This window comes from Macaca mulatta, chromosome 10 (assembly GCF_049350105.2).
Source record: "Macaca mulatta isolate MMU2019108-1 chromosome 10, T2T-MMU8v2.0, whole genome shotgun sequence".
NCBI classification, from domain to species: Eukaryota; Metazoa; Chordata; class Mammalia; order Primates; family Cercopithecidae; genus Macaca; species Macaca mulatta.
The window spans coordinates 88,332,325-88,349,984 of NC_133415.1; the positions used below are offsets into that span (position 1 = coordinate 88,332,325).

At 48.6% G+C, this 17,660-nt stretch overlaps 2 protein-coding genes across 4 annotated transcripts in view; one reads left to right on the forward strand and one right to left on the reverse strand.

Annotated features, from left to right (window-relative positions):
- CEP250 (centrosomal protein 250) overlaps nucleotides 1-10,592 on the forward strand; it is a 78,844-nt gene extending 68,252 nt beyond the window's left edge. For both annotated transcript variants that reach the window (XM_028828360.2, XM_077951616.1), the window contains 2 exons: nucleotides 7,794-7,888; nucleotides 9,135-10,592. In XM_028828360.2, the coding sequence (XP_028684193.2) occupies nucleotides 7,794-7,888; nucleotides 9,135-9,228 (189 nt within the window). In that variant the 3' untranslated portion in view covers nucleotides 9,229-10,592. The remainder of the gene's footprint in view (nucleotides 1-7,793; nucleotides 7,889-9,134) is intronic.
- C10H20orf173 (chromosome 10 C20orf173 homolog) lies at nucleotides 1,470-10,528 on the reverse strand. 2 transcript variants are annotated; one of them, XR_013399869.1, is made up of 11 exons: nucleotides 10,435-10,528; nucleotides 9,941-10,300; nucleotides 9,577-9,755; nucleotides 9,327-9,420; nucleotides 9,106-9,157; nucleotides 3,683-4,064; nucleotides 3,347-3,534; nucleotides 3,066-3,263; nucleotides 2,862-2,914; nucleotides 2,655-2,768; nucleotides 1,470-1,852 (listed from the first exon to the last, which is right to left on the reverse strand). XR_013399869.1 is itself a non-coding variant. In XM_001099189.5 (6 exons), the coding sequence occupies exons 2-5, from the start codon at nucleotides 10,247-10,249 to the stop codon at nucleotides 9,131-9,133; spliced, it is 609 nt and encodes a 202-aa protein (XP_001099189.4). In that variant the 5' UTR covers nucleotides 10,250-10,300; nucleotides 10,435-10,528; the 3' UTR covers nucleotides 7,893-8,167; nucleotides 9,106-9,130. The 2 variants fall into 2 exon arrangements, 1 of the variants encoding a protein (XP_001099189.4); XM_001099189.5 differs by lacking the exons at nucleotides 1,470-1,852; nucleotides 2,655-2,768; nucleotides 2,862-2,914; ... (1 more) ...; nucleotides 3,347-3,534; nucleotides 3,683-4,064 and adding an exon at nucleotides 7,893-8,167.
- Nucleotides 10,593-17,660: the final 7,068 nt, after the last annotated feature.

The following is a 17,660-nucleotide window of genomic DNA, read 5'->3' on the forward strand; positions in this document are numbered from 1 at the left end:
CCAAAAAAAATACAAAAAACAAAAAACAAAATCTGGGTTGCAGGGTTGATCATTGCTAATGGGGTGTAATAGCTGTTCAGATGACAGAGGGAGAAAATGTACTTTGTAAATTGTTAGTTCATCGAGGTTATGATTGCACAACAATGTGAACATACTTAATGCCACTGAACTTTATTGCCATTGATAACTTTTAAATGGTAAATTTCATGTATATTTTGTCACAATAAAAAGTCTGAAAATTGAGTTCATAATATTTCCAGTTTGGGCCGAGCACGGTGGCTCACGCCTGTAATCCCAGCACTTCAGGAGGCTGAGGTGGGTGGATTACAAGGTCAGGAGTTCGAGACCAGCCTGACCAACATGGGTGAATTCCCATCTCTACTAAAAATAAAAATTAGCCGGGTGTGGTGGTCACCCAGGCTGGAGTACAGTGGTGCAATCTCAGCTCACTGCAACCTCTGCCTCCCAGACTCAAGTGATTATCCTACCTCAACCTCCCAAGTAGCTATGATTACAGGCACCCACCACCACACCTGGCAAATTTTTGTATTTTTAGTAGAGACAGAGTTTCACTATTTTGGCCAGACTGGTCTCGAACTCGTGACCTCAAATGATCAGCCTCCCTCAGCCTCCCAAAGTGCTGGGATTACAGGCATAAGCCACCACACCTGACCTGTGTTTAGTTTCTAATGGTGTTAATATAAGTAGTAATTTACTTATTCAAGACCAGCCTGGGCAACATAGTGAGACCTCATCTCTACCAAAAAAATTAAAAATTAGCTGAGGGTGGTGGCACGCACTGATAGTCCCAGCCATTGAGGAGGCTGATGTGGAAGGATCACCTGAGCCTGGGAGGCAGAGGTTGCAGTGAGCCGTGATCATGTCACTGCACTCTATCCTGGGTGACAGAGTGAGATCCTGTCTCTAAATAATAATAATAATACCAACACTATAATAAAAATACTGAGTGAAGTTTAAAAAACAATTTTTTTTCTTTTTTGAGACAGAGTGTCACTCTGTTGCCCAGGCTATGAGTGCAGTGGTGCAATCTTGGCTCATTGCAACTTCCGCCTCCCAGGTTCAAGTGATTCTCCTGCCTCAGCCTCCTGAGTAGCTGGAATTACAGGTGTGCACTGCCACGCCTAGCTAATTTTTGTATTTTTAGTAGAGATGGGATTTCACTATGTTGGTCATGCTGATCTCGACCTCCTGACCTCGTAATCTGCCCGCCTTGGCCCCCCAAAGTGCTGGGGTTACAGGTGTGAGCCATTGCACCTGGCCTAAAATTTCTTTGTAGTTCTTTTTGTCCACAGAGACTATCCTACAAAGAATATACAAGGAACTTGAAATAATTGAGTTAATAACTTGAGTTAAAGGAACTTGAAATAATTATTTCTCTGGTGTTTATATTATCAATTAAATATATAGTTAGGTCCATTTGATGTGTTTCCAACTTCAGGGTTCATTTTTTTCTCATTTAATTTTATTTTTTGATAAGATACAGCATAAGAGAGTCACATGGTGATAAGACAGAATCAGTAATAGAACGTAGCCCTTTAATGCCACCAGAAATCCAGAGAGAGAAATAAGCTAGGGTTTTATTCAGTAGCAGAGAGATCTCCATCCAGGGTCTGCTTGAAACCCCAGTCCCTCTCTGACACCACAAGGTCCCCTTGGCTACCTGTCAGCCTCCTGGGGACTGCAATGGAAACATCTCAGCCGTAGACATCAATCTTCCTCTCATACTGCAGTTTCAAGATGATCTGTATTCTGCTGGGAAATTTTGCATGGTGCTCTCAAACCAATATTTGTCATCCCGGTATGGGACCACCAACAAACCAAACAAGGACACCTGGGAGATGGGGTAAGACAAGAGATGGTGGTGGGGTAACGGCCTGCCCCCATGCACACCTATCATGCCTTCAGCACCACTCACTCAACCGCTAGTGTGCCAGGCTTCGTCTTGGAGCTGGGAGGAGAATGGAGTTCACCTTCTTCAAGGAAGACAGACTCTCAATACTCATAGTGACCCTAGAGCCCAGAAAAGACAGCATCAACTAATTGTTCTTCATTATATATTGAGAGAAGAGAGGATTCCCCTTGGAGACAAGGGAAGGGCATTCCAGGCAGAGGGAGCAGGGTGTGAGAAGGCGTGAGGCAGCTGGTATGTCTGGGGAACCCCAAGAAACCCAGTGTGGGAGTCTGGGAGAGAAGAGAGGGATCAGATCATGTAGGGTGTTGAAAGCCAGGCAGAAAGTTTTAGATTTAACGGGAAGTCCCTGGGAAGACAGATTTTTTTGTTGTTTTTTGAGACGGAGTTTTGCTCTTGTTGCCCAGATTGGAGTGCAGTGGCACGATCTTGGCTCACCACAACCTCCGCCTCCCGGGTTCAAGTGATTTTCCTGCCTCAGCCTCCCAAGTAGCTGGGATTACAGGCATGCACCACCATGCCCGGCTAATTTTGTACTTTTAGTGGAGACAGGGTTTCTCCATGTTGGTCCGGCTGGTCTTGAACTCCTGACCTCAGGTGATCAGCCTGCCTTGGCCTCCCAAAGTGCTGGGATTACAGGCGTGAGCCCCCATGCCCGGCCAAGAAGACAGAAATTTTGGGTGGCAGAGGAGTGAAAGTCTGTGAGTTGCAGGAGATATCTTACCTGGTCACAGGTATGCAAGGCATACAACAGAGCCACAAACCCCAAGGACGGATACTGACTGTGGTTCTCCAGTCAACTTTCCTTGATATACCTGAGGAAGTAGAGGCTGATCACCTAGGAAGATGGAGAAGGGGACTGACCTGAAGCCTGTCCCATGGCTACCCACCGTCATGTTGTCCTATCACTTTCCCCTTTCCTTCCTGGGGCCCTCACCTTATCTTTGCTGTCTGGTTCCACCAGGAACCTGGACCATCTGAAATCTAAAAAGAAACTGAGGTTTGGGAGGATTTCAGAGTCGTTTGACAAGCAGCCTTCAGCCTTAAGTAAGCCTTGGGGGTCCCCCAGTATCCAGCCAGGGTATCTTTGGAGTCGCCTTTGTCACCTCTACAGTGACCTCCCTCCCTGACATACCCAGGGTTTTTTTGCTTCCACATGCTTGTCTGTTTATGCAGTACACTTATGAACCAATCTAGACCAGATGAATTCAACGGAAGCAGCAGTAGTTGGATACCGGGGTCCTGAGGGCTGGCAATCCCAGGGTACATAATGCGCATAGTGGTCCTATTCCCCACATCTGCCTCAAAGCCTTGGACAGGGGCCTGGTTCGTCCTGAAAAGGAAGTCAGGATGGTCATTTAGAGGAGAAAGAGGCTTGGGCTTGGCCTTGGTCTCCACATCCTACCCTGCACCCACCTGAGGACCACTTCATGTTGATTAATCCTGAAACCAAGGCCAGAGCTCCATAGAGACCTTGAGTTTCCCACCACTGCACAGAACCGGTAGTTGGATACCACATGGCCCAGTGGGCATGGGGGAGGTGCTTTAATCAGCTGCTGCTGCTTATTCTCAACCTCCTTCTCTGACTTGACTCCCTCGAGTCCCTAGGAGCATAGGAGGGAAGAATTTAGGGGCTTGACCCAGGCTCCACCTACCTGTGGAAGAAGGTTAGAGCCTGGGGCCATGATGGAGAGATGGCTAGGACCTGGGGTTAGGTCAGGGATTGGACCAAGACTAAGTTTGTGCACTGACCAACCACAATATCAGAGCATCACTGGACATGGGATCCTGTGGCCTCTGTAGGGGTTCAACGGTGCTGTTGAAGCATCTGTCATACCAGTCAGACTCGCCAGGCATGTGGAGGCAGGCAGAGCACGTCTGGACCTCAGATAAGCAGTTGCATTTTCTGGAAAAGTTGCTGGGACAGTGGCAGATTCCCGGGTGTATTTTGACCATATTACAGAGGTCGTTCTGGCTGGAGTGTTGGTATAGGAAGGAGGCAATCAGTCACAATGAAAGGACATAGGCAGCCACCAGGCCCAAACTCCTGTATCGAATCATAATCTTTGGCCCCGACGATGGTGCCCCCACAGACAGTAGATTGGCCCTGACACCTGGCACCAGGAAGAAGAGGCTGGGGCCACAGACGTCCCCCAGCATCCCCCATCCTAATGGCTTTCATCCCTCTCCCAACCCTTGACACTACACCTCCTCCCAACACCTTGCTCCTGCCTCCCTAGTCACCTACTGGTCACTACTGGAACTGCCAAAACCTGGCCTAGAGGCAGAAAGAAAGGGAGAGAGGATACTTTTGTGTTCCGTGGCCTCCCTGAGGAAACTGATGCCTAATGGGGTCTTCTGTGCCAGCCCAGTGATATCAGGGACTCATCACAGAGGCCACATTGTGACCTACTCCACCAAGGCCCCTCCTTCGCCTTGGCATTCAGCCCAGAGCCCAAATGACCAGGGAGGTGTGGTAGTCAAGGGTTCAGGGGACAGGAGGGCACAGAGGGAGAGGTTGTGTCCAGGTTGGGGTGGGTGAGCAGGAGGCAAAGAGAGAAACAGAAGGACCACCTTGGCGATGGCTCACACCTGTAATCTCAGAGCTTTGGGAGGCCAAGGCAGGAGGATCCCTTGAGTCCAGGAGTTCAAGAAGGGCCACCTGGAATCTTCTGAAGAGAATTTACTATACTGATGAAAGTGAATATTTGGTACCTTTACCCCTTGACAGCTCTCAGGGGTGGACTTTTTCTTTTTGAGAACTGTTTTTTGTTTGTTTGGTTGGTTGGTTGGTTGGTTGAGATGGAGTCTTGCTCTGTTGCCCAGGCTGGAGTACAGTGGCGTGATCTTGGCTCACTGCAACCTCCGCCTCCTGGGTTCAAATGATTCTCTTGCCTCAGTCTACCGAGTAGCTGGGACTACAGGTGCGCGCCACTGCGCCCAGCTAATTTATTTTTTATTTTTAACAAAGACAGGGTTTCACCATGTCAGCCAGGCTGGTCTCAAACTCCTGAGCTCAAGTGATCTGCCTGCCTTGTCCTCCCAAAGTGCTGGGATTACAGGCTTGAGCCACCACACCCAGCCAATCCAGTGTATATCTTACACTTACAGTATACCTAAATTCAAACCGTTTTGTCAGAAACGCATGATTTATAAATATGATAAAATCATACAGTCAAAAAAGATTTACATACCCAAGTTATAACAAGCATACTGAAAAGTTTTCTAAGAACTGAATTGTTTTTAAATTTAGATTAATGAAAATAAATTTAAAATTTCCTTGCTCACTTGCACTTGCTACATTTCAAGGGTTCATCCATCATATTGGATGGCACAGAACTACAGGCTAATTTAATTCTAAAATTCAGCAGTCTACTATCAGTGTTTACATTATTGTAACTGGATAAATATTTCCTATAGAGTTTGTAAATGAACTAAGACTACTTTTTTTGTTCATGAGTTCATGATACCTTTTTTTTTTTTTTTTTTTTTTGAGACAGTTTCGCTCTTGTTGCCCAGGCTGGAGTGCAATGACACGATCTCGGCTCACTGCAGCCTCTGCCTCCTGGGTTCAAGCAATTCTCCTGTCTCAGCCTCCCAAGTAGCTGGGATTACAGGTGTGCAACACCACACCCGGCTAATTTTTGTATTTTTAGTTGAGATGGAGTTTCATCATATCAGTCAGGCCCAGCCTTTTGTTCATGGTAACTTTCTAAGAAAGGGTGTGGCTCACGCCTGTAATCCCAGCACTTTGGGAGGCCGAGGCAGGCGGATCATGAGGTCAGGAGATCGAGACCATCCTGGCTAACATGGTGAAACCCTGTCTCTACTAAAAATACAAAAAACTAGCCGGGCGAGGTGGCGGGCGCCTGTAGTCCCAGCTACTCGGGAGGCTGAGGCAGGAGAATGGTGTGAACCTGGGAGGCAGAACTTGCAGTGAGCAGCGATCACGCCACTGCACTCCAGACTGGGCAACAGAGCAAGATTCTGTCACAAAAAAAAAAAAAGGCGGGGATATGTAGGAGATAAAATTTCTACGTTTGCATGTCTAGAAAAGTCATTATTCTGCTTGCAAGAGGTAGAATTGTGTTACTAAAAAAAAAAATCTTTAAGTTCTAACCCCTGATACTTAGAAATGTATTTGGAAGTAGGGCCTTTGCAGATACAATGAAATTAAAATGAGATCATGCTGGATGAGAATGGGCCCTAATCCAATGACTAGTGTTTTTATAAGATGAGGAAAATTGGCCAGGAATGGTGACTCATGCCTGTGATCCCAGCACTTTGGGAGGCCGAGGCGGGCAGGTGACTTGAGGCTAGGAGTTTGAGACCAGTTGGCCAACATGGCGAAACCCAGTCTCTACTAAAATACAAAAAATTAGCCAGGCGTGGTGGTGAGCACCTGTATTCCCAGCTGCTTGGGAGGCTGAGGCAGAAGAATTGCTTGAACCTGGGAGACAGAGGTTGCAGTGAACTGAGATTGCGCCACTGCACTCCAGCCTGGGTGACAGAGCAAAACTCCATCTCAAAAAAAAAAGACGAGGGAAATTTGGAAACAGAAGACACAGGGGAGTATGTATGCCATGTGATGATCGAGGTAGAGACTGGAGTGATGCTCTGATGCAGGGCAGGCAATCCCCAGAATTGGGCTTAGTCTGAGAGGGTTCTTGGCTTTGCCCTGATGCGATCCAGTGGTGTTAACAACTTGTATTGAAGCGGCATTGCACAGCAGCAGCAGAGGTACACTGCTCCTTGTGGAGGAGGGCTACCCCATAGGCAGTGTGCCCAGAGTTAGCAGCTCAGCAGCAGCTCTGCAATCCTATTTATACCCACTTTTAATTACATGCAAATTAAGGGATGAATTATGCAGAAATTTTTCAGGAACAAGCAGTCCTCCTGCCTCAGCCTCGCAACATGCTGGGTGTGAGCCACTGTGCCCAGCCAAAAGTCTGATTTTTTATTCTTTGTTAACTGTAGTGGTTGAATTCTTGGTCTTGGTCAACAGACTGGTAAACTTCAGAGAAAAACAATTTGCTGGCTAAATATTTAGTAGTTTACAGGATGATGCAAAAGCTAGAGAACCAGGCTCAGTCTATTATGAGACGCAAAACATGGCCAAAGACTACCCCAAGAATGGCCCACCTGGAATGCCACCACTGCTGCCAACACAACTGGGCCCTTGACACTGGTAGTTTCAATATGGCAGATTCTTTTCAGCTCTTCCCACTAGGAAGAGCAGTTCATTTCCCCACTTCTTGGATCTTGATCTCACTTTATGACTTGATCTGACCAACAGAATGCTGCAGAAGTGACACCGTGAGGGCTAGGCACAGTGACTCACACCCGTAATCCCAGCACTTTGGGAGGCCAAGGCAGGAGGATTGCTTGAGCCTAGGAGTTCAAGGCCATCCTGGCCAACATAGCGAGACCCCCTTTCTACAAAATTAAACTTAACTGGGTGTGGTGACATGCATTTGTAGTTCCAGCTACTCAGGAGGCTGAGGTGGGAGGACCCCTTGAGCCCAAGAGGTTGAGGCTGCAATAAGCCATGATTGTACCACTCCATTCCAGCCTGGGCAACAGAGCAAGCTCCTGTCTTAAAAAATAAAAAAATAACAAAAAAGCGAATTGGAACTGAGGCATCTAAAAAAACTGGGAACCTCAAAATTCTAAACCTTCTGTGAAAAGTTGGGCCCAAAACAAAACAAACAAACAAACAAAAAAAAAAACCCTCACCCTCCAGCATGAGTGAAACAAGGAGGTTTACTTCTTTTATCGAAATGGGTAAAGAGCCTCCCCCAACAACTCAAAGTCTGGGTTTGCACTTGGCATGAAATTGAATCTAAACTTATACCTCCTACAGGATCCAGGGGACCAGGCAAAGAAATTAACTCAAATATTGCCCCCGAGATCTGGAAGGCACGTCTGGCCCTTCCCTCCCAGACAGTGTGGTTGCAGGTAAGACAATCAGGCCAGGATTTTATTCCATACCAGACTGATCTCCATACAATTTCCTCTTGCCCTTTACCCCCAGAGAAATAGGACATGTATGGACTCAGCTAGGCTGAGCTTGTGTGAATAGAGAGCTTGTCCACATGCTAGCTGATGGATGACTTCGATTTCTGCTTCTGCACTAGACGTGGGCAGTATTTCCTTGGAGCCCTTGGTCTGATTATCCTCCTCCCAGTGATAGAAACACTTTCCTTGCTATTCTGATCCAAATCCAAAGACGGTGACCTAGTGGATGAGAGAGGGACATATGTGTCAGCAGGCAGACTCCTGTCCTCACCCCTGCCTCCCTTCACTCAGCATCTGGGATGACAGGTTGCCCCTGGGAGCTGGGAGGAGACTGGAGCTCACCACCAGGAAACAGACTCTGGACACTCTCCTAGAGTCACTGAGGAGCCCAAAAAAGAGAATGTCAACTCGCTTCTTCTCATAATATTGGAGGAAGAGAGGGGAACCCCCAGGACATAAGAGAAGGACATTCCAGGCAAATGGAATGGTGCATGAGGCAGCTCATGTGTCTGGGGATTTCTACGAGCCCATAATGAGAGCCTGGGAGACAGGAGGCAAAAGGAGGAGTCAGAACATGTAGAGTCTTTTTTTTTTTTTTTTTTTTGAGATGGAGTCTCACTCTGTCACCAGGCTGGAGTGCAGTGGCACAATCTTGACTAACTGCAACCTCCGCCTCCCGGGTTCAAGCAATTCTTCTGCCTCAGCCTCCCGAGTAGCTGGGACTACAGGCATGTGCCACCACGCCTGGGTATTTTTTGTATTTTTAGTAGAGATGGAGTTTCACCATATTGGCCAGGATGGTGGTGAACTCCTGACCTCATGATCTACCCGCCTCAGCCTCCCAAAGTGTTGGGATACAGGCATGAGCCACTATGCTTGGCCTACACAGAGTCTTGAAAGCCAGGCAGAAAACTTTAGACTCCATGCTGAAGGCATTGAGGGCGGGAATTTTAAGAGAAGATACAAGAATCTTTCCTGCCTGGGCACAGTTGTGCAAGACACAGAACACAGCCTTGGACCCCAGGGATGACACTGACCCTGGTAAGGCAGCCAGTTGTCCTGCTTGCACCTGGAGAGGAAGGGGGAGGGAACTGACCTGGGGCCCTTCCCACAGCAACCCACAGCCACCTCCTACCCCTTTTCCTATTCCCCCTCACCATGTCTTTGCTATCTTCCACTCCACTAGGGAACCAGACCATCTTCCAAAATCTGAGAAAGAATTGAAGGTGGAGGAGTTTGGGCCACAAGACCTGGGAAAGTCCTGCAAGTGTCTCCACTAAGCCAATAGAAGGTCTTCCCAGAGCCCCTGCTGTTATTCCCTGCAGTGACCTCCCCTCACCCCCACACAGAGAGTGTTTGGGGACACCTCCTCCATCACCTCATCACTTAGATCATCTGAAGTCCACACCAGGTCAGAGAGCTTCTGCAGCAGCATCTCCAGCTGCATCCAGGAGCCCTGGTCACTGGCATTCCTGGGATAGATGAAGCATTGTGGGTGGTTTGGTTCCTCACCTTCATCTCAAAGCCCTAGACTTGGGGCCCGCTTCATCTTGGGAAGGGGAGCAGACACTGATGGAACTGTGGGGCAGGCCTGGCCCTCCTGTTCCCGCCCTCTCCCCAGCACCCACCTGAAAACCACGGGGTATTGGTCGATGTCGTTGCCAAGGGTGAAGCCCTGCAAGGTATGTGGGCACCCCAACAGCACACAAGTCCCACAATAGAAATCAAAATGGCTCACCGAGAGCCTGGGAATCACTTTAGACAGCTTCCTCCACAATTTCTCAAGCTGGCTTCCTGAGTTCATGCCCTGGAAACAGAAAGAGGGAGATTGGGGGCTGGGCCCAGGGGAGAGAAAACAGAGCTGGGTGGGTGAGATCTCCACCCAGAGGCTGTGAAGACAGGGCCAAGGGCAGGGATTTGGGCGGAAGGTGGGAGATGGGTGAGGCCCAGGAAGCATGGCAGATAGGGCCGGGCCCAGTATTGACCACTGACCAACCACCAGGGCACAGTGTCAGAGGTCATAGACTCTCTTGTCCTCAACAGGTACCCCGTGGTCTTCCTGGAGCATGCATCAAGCCAGTTCCATTTGTGGGCTGTGTAGCCGCAGGAGGAGCAGTTGAGGGTCTCAGAAGGGCAGCCACACTTCCCCGAACTGAACCAAGGGCAGTTGCAACGCCGTAGTACCAAGTACATTCGTTTTTCCTGGAGTGCTGATTCAGGTGTCAGATCCAGATAGGGGGTCATCAGCCAGAGGATGAGCATCCAAAAAACCCACAGGACAAAAATCTGCCAGCGCTTCATGTCTGACCCAGGTGGTGGCTCCTGTGGTGGGCCGCAGGCTGGCTTCTCTACCTGGAAGGACGAGGGGCTGAGGCCACAGGCAGCACCAGCTTCCCTCTGTCCTGTCGGCCTCCACAGCTCCCCATCCCTCCAACCTCCACCTCCTTCCAACCCCTCCTCTCCTGCCTCACTATCCATTTGCTCACCCCAAAAAAGGACTCTGACTAGGCATGGGGTGGAAGAGGCCAGGGCAGAGAGACAGCATGTGGCTAGTCCTGCGAGGGGAAGGAATACCTCAGTGGGGCCCTTGGTGTTATCCCAGTTATATCATAGATCTCATCATAAAGTACACATTGTGACCTCCCTCCTTTAGCCTGCCTGGAAAAAGCCACCACCTTTCTCTGACACCCAAACAACCTCCACTGGATGTAAGCTACATGAGGACAGGGGCTGAGCTAGTCTCTCTTCTTCACCTCTGCAGCTCTAAGACTTAGAATTATTTAATAAATATTTATGGATAAATAAACAGGTGTTGAGAGGGAAATTTTTTTTTTTTTTTTTTTGAGACGGAGTTTTTGCTCTGTCGTCCAGGCTGGAGTGCAGTGACATGATCTTGGCTCACTGCAACTTCTGCCTGCCGGGTTCAAGCGATTCTCATGTCTTACCCTCCCAAGTAGCTGGGACTACAGGCACGTGCCACCATGCCTGGCTAATTTTTGTATTTTTAGTAGAGACGGGGTTTTGCCGTATTGGCCAGGCTGGACTCAAATTCCTGACCTCAAGTGATCCGCCCACCTCAGCCTCCCAAAGTGCTGGAATTATAGGCGTGAGCCACCATGCCCAGCCGGGAAATTTATTTTTTAATTATTATTATTATTTTGAGACGGAGTTTCACTCTTGTCGCCCTGGCTGGAGTGCAGAGGCATGATCTCGGTGCACTGCAACTTCTGCCTCCCGGCTTTAAGTGATTCTCTTGCCTCGGCTTCCCAAGTAGCTGGGATTACAGACGCCCACCACCATGCGTGGCTAATTTTTTTTGTATTTTTAGTAGAGATGGGGTTTCACCATGTTGGTCAGTCTGGTCTCGAACTCCTGACCTCAGGTGATCTACCCGCCTTGGCCTCCCAAAGCGCTGGGATTACAGGCGTAAGCCACCGCGCCCTGCCCCAGCTGGGAACTTTAAATACACTTATGTGTGATGCCCTCTCTGGAGTTGTGTGACTCAACTCAATCCTCTCTTGTAGTCTCTAGACCCCATATCCAACAGCCTACTGGACTGCCACTTAGATGGCTCAGCGACATCTCACCTGAATAAGCCTGACTGAACCCAGCATTTTCCCTGTAAACCAACCCTTCCCAAAACTTCTCTGTCTCTTGTTTGAGGAGTCTTGCTCTATCACCCAGGCTGGAGTACAGTGGCGCAATCTCAGCTCACTGCAACTTCTGCCTCCAAGGTTCAAGCAATTCTCCTGCCTTTGCCTCCCGAGTAGCTGGGATTACAGAAGCGTTCCACCACGCCCGGCTAATTTTTTGTATTTTTAGTAAAGACAGGATTTCACAATGTTGGCCAGGCTGATCTCGAACTCCTGACCTCAGGTGATCTGCTCACCTCGGCCTCCCAAAGTACTGGGATTATAGGCGTGAGCCACTGCACTCAGCCTCAAAACTTCTCTATCTCAATAAATGATTCCACCATGTACCCAGTTATTGAAACCAGAACTCATGTATTCTTGATTCCTCCTACTCCTATGATACCCAAATTCTTTTTTTTTTTTTTTTTAAGGACAAAGTCTCTATTACCCAGGCAGGAGTGCAGTGTCACAATCTTAGCTCACTGTAGCCTGTGCCTCCAAGGTTCAAGCAATCCTTTTGTGTCTGGAATTGGTGGGTTCTTAGTCTCACTGACTTCAAGAATGAAGCTGCGGATGCTCGCGGTGTTACAGTTCTTAAAGATTGTGTGTCCAGAGTTTGTTCCCTCTGATGTTCGGACATGTTCGGAGTTTCTTCCATCTGGTGGGTTCGTGCGTGGTCTGGTTGGTCTCAGGAGTGAAGCTGCATACCTTTGGGGTGAGTGTTATAGCTCATAAACGCAGTGCGGACCCAAAGAGTGAGCAGCAGCAAGATTTATTGCAAAGAGCAAAAGAACAAATTTTCCACATTGTGTAAAGATACCAGGTTGCAGCTGCTAGCTGGGGCAGTCGGCTTTTATTTCCTTATCTGACCCCACCCATATCCTGCTGATTGGTCCATTTTACAGAGAGCTGATTGGTCCATTTTGACAGGGTGCTGATTGGCGTGTTTACAAATCTTTAGCTAGACACAGAGTGCTGATTGGTGCATTTATAAACCTTGAGCTAGACACAAAGTGCTGATTGGTGCATTTACAATCCTTTAGCTAGACACAGCGAGCTAGACGAAAAGTTCTCCAAGTCCCCACTAGATTAGCTGGACACAAGCACTGATTGGTGCATTTACAAACCTTGAGCTAGACCCAGAGTGCTGATTGGTGCATTTACAATCCTCTAGCTAGACATAAAACTTCTCCAAGTCCCCACCAGACTCAGTAGCCTAGCTGACTTCACCTGGTGGATCTCACGCCAGGGCCAGGGGCGGAGCTGCCGGCCAGTTCTGCACCACAAGCCTGCACTCCTCAGACCTTGGGTGGTGGATGAGACCCTGTGCCCAGGAGCAGGGGGCAGCGCCCATCAGGGAGCCTCAGGCCACGTGGGAGCCCACTGGTGCGGGGGTGTGGGGCTTGGGCATGGTAGGCTGCAGGTCCCCAGTCCTGCCCTGTGGGGAGGTGGCTGAGGCCTGGCAAGAACCGAGGTCGGTGTGGGCCTCTGGCAGTGCTGGGGGACCCAGTGCACCCTCAGCAGCTGCTGGCCCGGGTGCTAAGCCCTTCACTGCCCGGGCCCATGGTGCTGGCCTTCCGCTCCGAGTCCGGGCCGCCAAGCCCACGCCCACCGAGAACTCGCGCTGGCCCGCATCCCGGGTTCCCGCCAACACCCCTCCCTCCGCACCTCCTCGCAAGCAGAAGGAGCCGGCTCCGGCCTGGCCAGCCCAGAGAGGGGCTCCCACAGTGCAGCGGCGGGCTGAAGGGCTCATCAAGCGCAGCCAGAATGGACGCAGAGGCCAAGTAGGCACCGAGAGCAAGCGAGGGCTGCTAGCATGTTGTCTCCTCTCACCCTCACCTCAGCCTGCCAAGATGCTGGGACTACAGAAGTGTGCCACCACACTAGGCTTATTTATTTATTTAATTTATTTCTGAGACAGAGTCTGACTCTGTCGCCCAGGCTGGAGTGCAGGTGATCCACCTGCCTTGGCCTCCTGAAGTGTTGGGATTACAGGCGTGAACCACCACACCTGGCCAATAACATACTTTTTTTTTTTTTTGAGACGGAGTCTCGCTCTGTCGCCCAGACTGGAGTGCAGTGGCCAGATCTCAGCTCACTGCAAGCTCCGCCTCCCGGGTCTACGCCATTCTCCTGCCTCAGCCTCCCGAGTAGCTGGGACTCCAGGCGCCCACCACCTCGCCCGGCTAGTTTTTTGTATTTTTTTAGTAGAGACGGGGTTTCAACGTTAGCCAGGTTGGTCTCAACCTCTGCCTCCCAGGTTCAAGTGATTCTCATGCCTCAGCCTCCCAGGTAGCTGGGACTACAGGCGTACAACACTGCACCTGGCTCATTTTTGTATTTTTTAGTAAAGACGGGGTTTCACTGTATTGACTAGGCTGGTCTCCATCTGGCCTCAAGCAATCCGCCTACCTCGGTCTCCCAAAGTGCTGGAATTACAGGCATGAGCCCCTGAGCCTTTCTGGTTTTTTTTTTTTTTTTTTTTTTTTTTTAGGTAGAGATGGAGTTTACCGTGCCAGCCCTGTCTGGAACTCCTGAGCTCAAGTGATCCACCCTCCTTGACCTGTCAAAATGCTGGGATTACAGGCATGAACCACTGCGCCCGGCCTCAAATCCATTTTTTAATTCATTTGTTTCTGTTTCTAAGTCATCTTCATCTCCACTGCCATCCCCTTAATTCAATTGTAGTCTTGCAAAGGTAGTAAAATAATGAAAAATTTTAAGTTGTTTTTAAGGTTCAAGAAAAAAAGCCAGAACATTTTGGTTTTTAAAAATCAAAACATTTTATTCAATGGGATAAGAACAAGTAAAATTGTTCATCTTAGCTAGAGGAAAGCTGCGCTGGATATTGCATAGCTTTTAAATCAGTTCACCCAAAAATCTGAGTAAGGTCTGTAGGCTAGTTAATTATATCATACCAATGTCAAGTTCCAGGTTTTGAAAAAGTACCATATGGGCCGGGCACGGTAGCCCACACCTGTAATCCCAGCATTTTGGGAGGCAAGGTGGGCGGATCACCTGAGGTCAGGAGTTCAAGACTAGCCTGACCAACATGGAGAAGCCATGTCTCTATTAAAAATACAAAATTAGCCGGGCGTGGAGGTGCACGCCTGTAATTCCAGCTACTCGGGAGGCTTAGGCAGGAAAATCACTTGAACCTGGGAGGTGGAGGTTGCGGTGAGCCGAGATTGGGCCACTGAACATGATTTCACCTGGGCAAAAACGGTGAAACTCTGTCTCAGAAAAAGAAAAAGTACTATATGTACTATATGGTAAGACACTACCATTAAGAGAAAATGAAGGCCAGGCACAGTGGCTCATGCCTGTAATCCCAGCACTTTGGGAGGCCAAGGTGGGGTTTGAAGCTTGAAGCTAGGAGTTTGAGACCCGCCCGGGCAACACAGCAAGACCCCTTCTCTACACACACACACATACACAATTAGCCGGGCATGGTGGTGTGCGTCTTTATTCCTAGCTACTTGGGAGGTTCAGGTGGGAGGATCACTTGAGTCCAGAAGTTAAAGGCTGCAGTGAGTTGTGATAGCAGCACTGCACTCCAGCCTGGGTGACAGAGCAAGACTCTGTCTCTGAAAAAATAAAGCAAAAATAAAGAATAAAATGGGAAAATGGATGATGGGTACATGGGACTTTTCCATACTATTTTTTACGATTTCTTGTGTGCCTATGGTTATTTCAAAATAAAAAAGTTTAAAAAATTATCTACCAGCCTGGGCAACGTGGGGAGACCCTATCTCTACAAAAAATACAAAACTTGGCCATCGTGGTCCCAGCTACTTAGAAGGAGGCTGAGGTAGGGATCGCTTGAGCCCAGGAGGTCGAACCTTTGGTGATCTGTGATCGTGCCACTGCACTCCAGCCTGAGTGACAGAGTGAGACCTTGTCTCAAAGAAAAAACAAATCATCTAGGAAAAGATGCATAGCAAGTTTTATTGCTATTTCGTTTACATCAACTGCTATAATTTTTTTTTTCTTCTTTGAAATGGAGCCTTGCTCTGTTGCCAGGCTAGAGTGCAGTGGCCTGATCTCAGCTCACTGCAACCTCTGCCTCCTCGGTTCAAGAGATGCTCAGCCTCCGGAGCAGCTGGGAGTACAGGTTTAGACTCCAGCTAATTTTTGTATTTTTAGTAGAGATGGGGTTTCACTGTGTTGACCAAGATGATCTCGATCTCTTGACCTTATGATCTGCCTGCCTCTGCCTCCCAAAGTGCTAGGATTACAGGCATGAGCCACTGTGCCTGGCCAGCTGGTATAACTTTTTAAATTTTTGTAAACTCATAAAATTTCCCATTTAACCATTTAAAAAAATATTTTGGCCTGGTGTGGTGGCTCATGCCTGTAATCCTAGCACTTTGGGAGGCTGAGGCAGGCGGATTGCCTGAGCTCAGGAGTTCAAGACCAGCCTGGGCAACACGGTGAAACCCCGTCTCTACTAAAATACAAAAATTAGCCAGGCGTGGTGGCGTGCACCTGTAATCTCAGCTACTTGGGAGGCTGAGGCAGGAGAATTGCTTGAACCTGGGAGGCAGAGGTTGCAGTGAGCCAAGATCATGCCACTGTACTCCAGCCTAGGAGACAGAATGAGACTGTCTAAAAAATATATATACACATATATATACATATATATATGTATTTTTTTTTTAAGTTCCGAGATACAGGCCAGGAGCAGTGGCTCACGCCTATACGCCTATAATCCCAATACCTTGGGAGGCCAGGGCAGGAGGATTACAAGGTCAAGGGATTGAAACCATCCTGGCCAACATGGTGAAACCCCATCTCCACTAAAAACACAAAAATGAGTTGGGTATAGTGGCGCGTGCCTGTAATCCCAACTACTCAGGAGGCTGAGGCAGGAGAATCATTTAAACCCGGGAGGCGAACTTGCAGTGAGCTGAGATCGAGCCACTGCACTCCAGCCTGGCCACAGACTCCGTCTCAAGAAAAAAAAAAAAAAAAAAAGAAGAAAGTTCCGGGATACATGTGCAGGTTTGTTACATAGGTAAACGTGTGCCATGGTAGTTTGCTGCACCCGTCAACCCATCACGTAGGCATTAAGCCCCGCCTGTATTAGCTGTTCTGATGCGCTCCCCCTCACTGGCCTGCCCACCAGGCAGGCCCCAGTGTGTATTGTTCCCCTCCCTGTGTCCACGTGCTCTCATTGCATTTTATCCATTTTTTTAATGTGCAACCATCATCACTACCTAGTCTCAGAACACATTCATCACTCCAAGCATATTCTAGTGAATAATACATTGAATAAGACTAGAGTCAATAATATGACATTCATATCCCCACTACCCATTTTTTCCAGATCTTAACATTTCTTTGCTTTTGCTCTTCTGGTGTTTAGGTATGAATATATGTTCATTTATCCTGTTAAGAGTACATTCAGGCTTCCTAAATATGAGAACTTTTTTTTTTCTTTCTTTTTTTTTTTTTTTTTTGAGACGGAGTCTCGCTCTGTCGCCCAGGCTGGAGTGCAGTGGCCGGATCTCAGCTCACTGCAAGCTCCGCCTCCTGGGTTCACGCCATTCTCCGGCCTCAGCCTCCCGAGTAGTTGGGATTACAGGCGCTGCCACCTCGCCCGGCTATTTTTTGTATTTCTTAGTAGAGACGGGGTTTCACCGTGTTAGCCAGGATGGTCTCGATCTCCTGACCTCATGATCCGCCCAGCTCGGCCTCCCAAAGTGCTGGGATTACAGGCTTGAGCCACCGCGCCCGGCCTTTTTTTTTTTTTTTCTTGAGACAGAGTTTCACTCTTGTTGCCCAGGCTGGAGTGCAATGGCGCGATCTCGGCTCACCGCAACCTCCACCTCCCAGGTTCAAGCAATTCTCCTGCCTCAGCCTCCAGAGTAGCTGGGATTACAGGCATGCACCACCACGCCCAGCTAATTTTGTATGAGAACTCTTGCCTTTCATCAATTCTGGATAATTCTCAGTCATTTCTTTCAAATATTGCCTCTCCCTTATTCTCAGTATTTCCTCCTATTAGGAAATTCCTATTAGGCAAATGTTGGATTTTTTTTCTTTCTATCCTTCAAGTATCTGAATCTCTCTTTTAC

Coding starts and splice junctions, on each gene's coding strand:
- C10H20orf173 (XM_001099189.5), bottom strand. CDS start 10,249: ATGAAGCGCTGGCAGATTTTTGTCCTGTGGGTTTTTTGGATGCTCATC. Junction 9,756..9,940: donor ACACTGTGCCCTGGTGGTTG/GTCAGTGGTCAA, acceptor TTCTGTTTCCAG/GGCATGAACTCAGGAAGCCA. Junction 9,158..9,326: donor CAGATGATCTAAGTGATGAG/GTGATGGAGGAG, acceptor ATTCTTTCTCAG/ATTTTGGAAGATGGTCTGGT.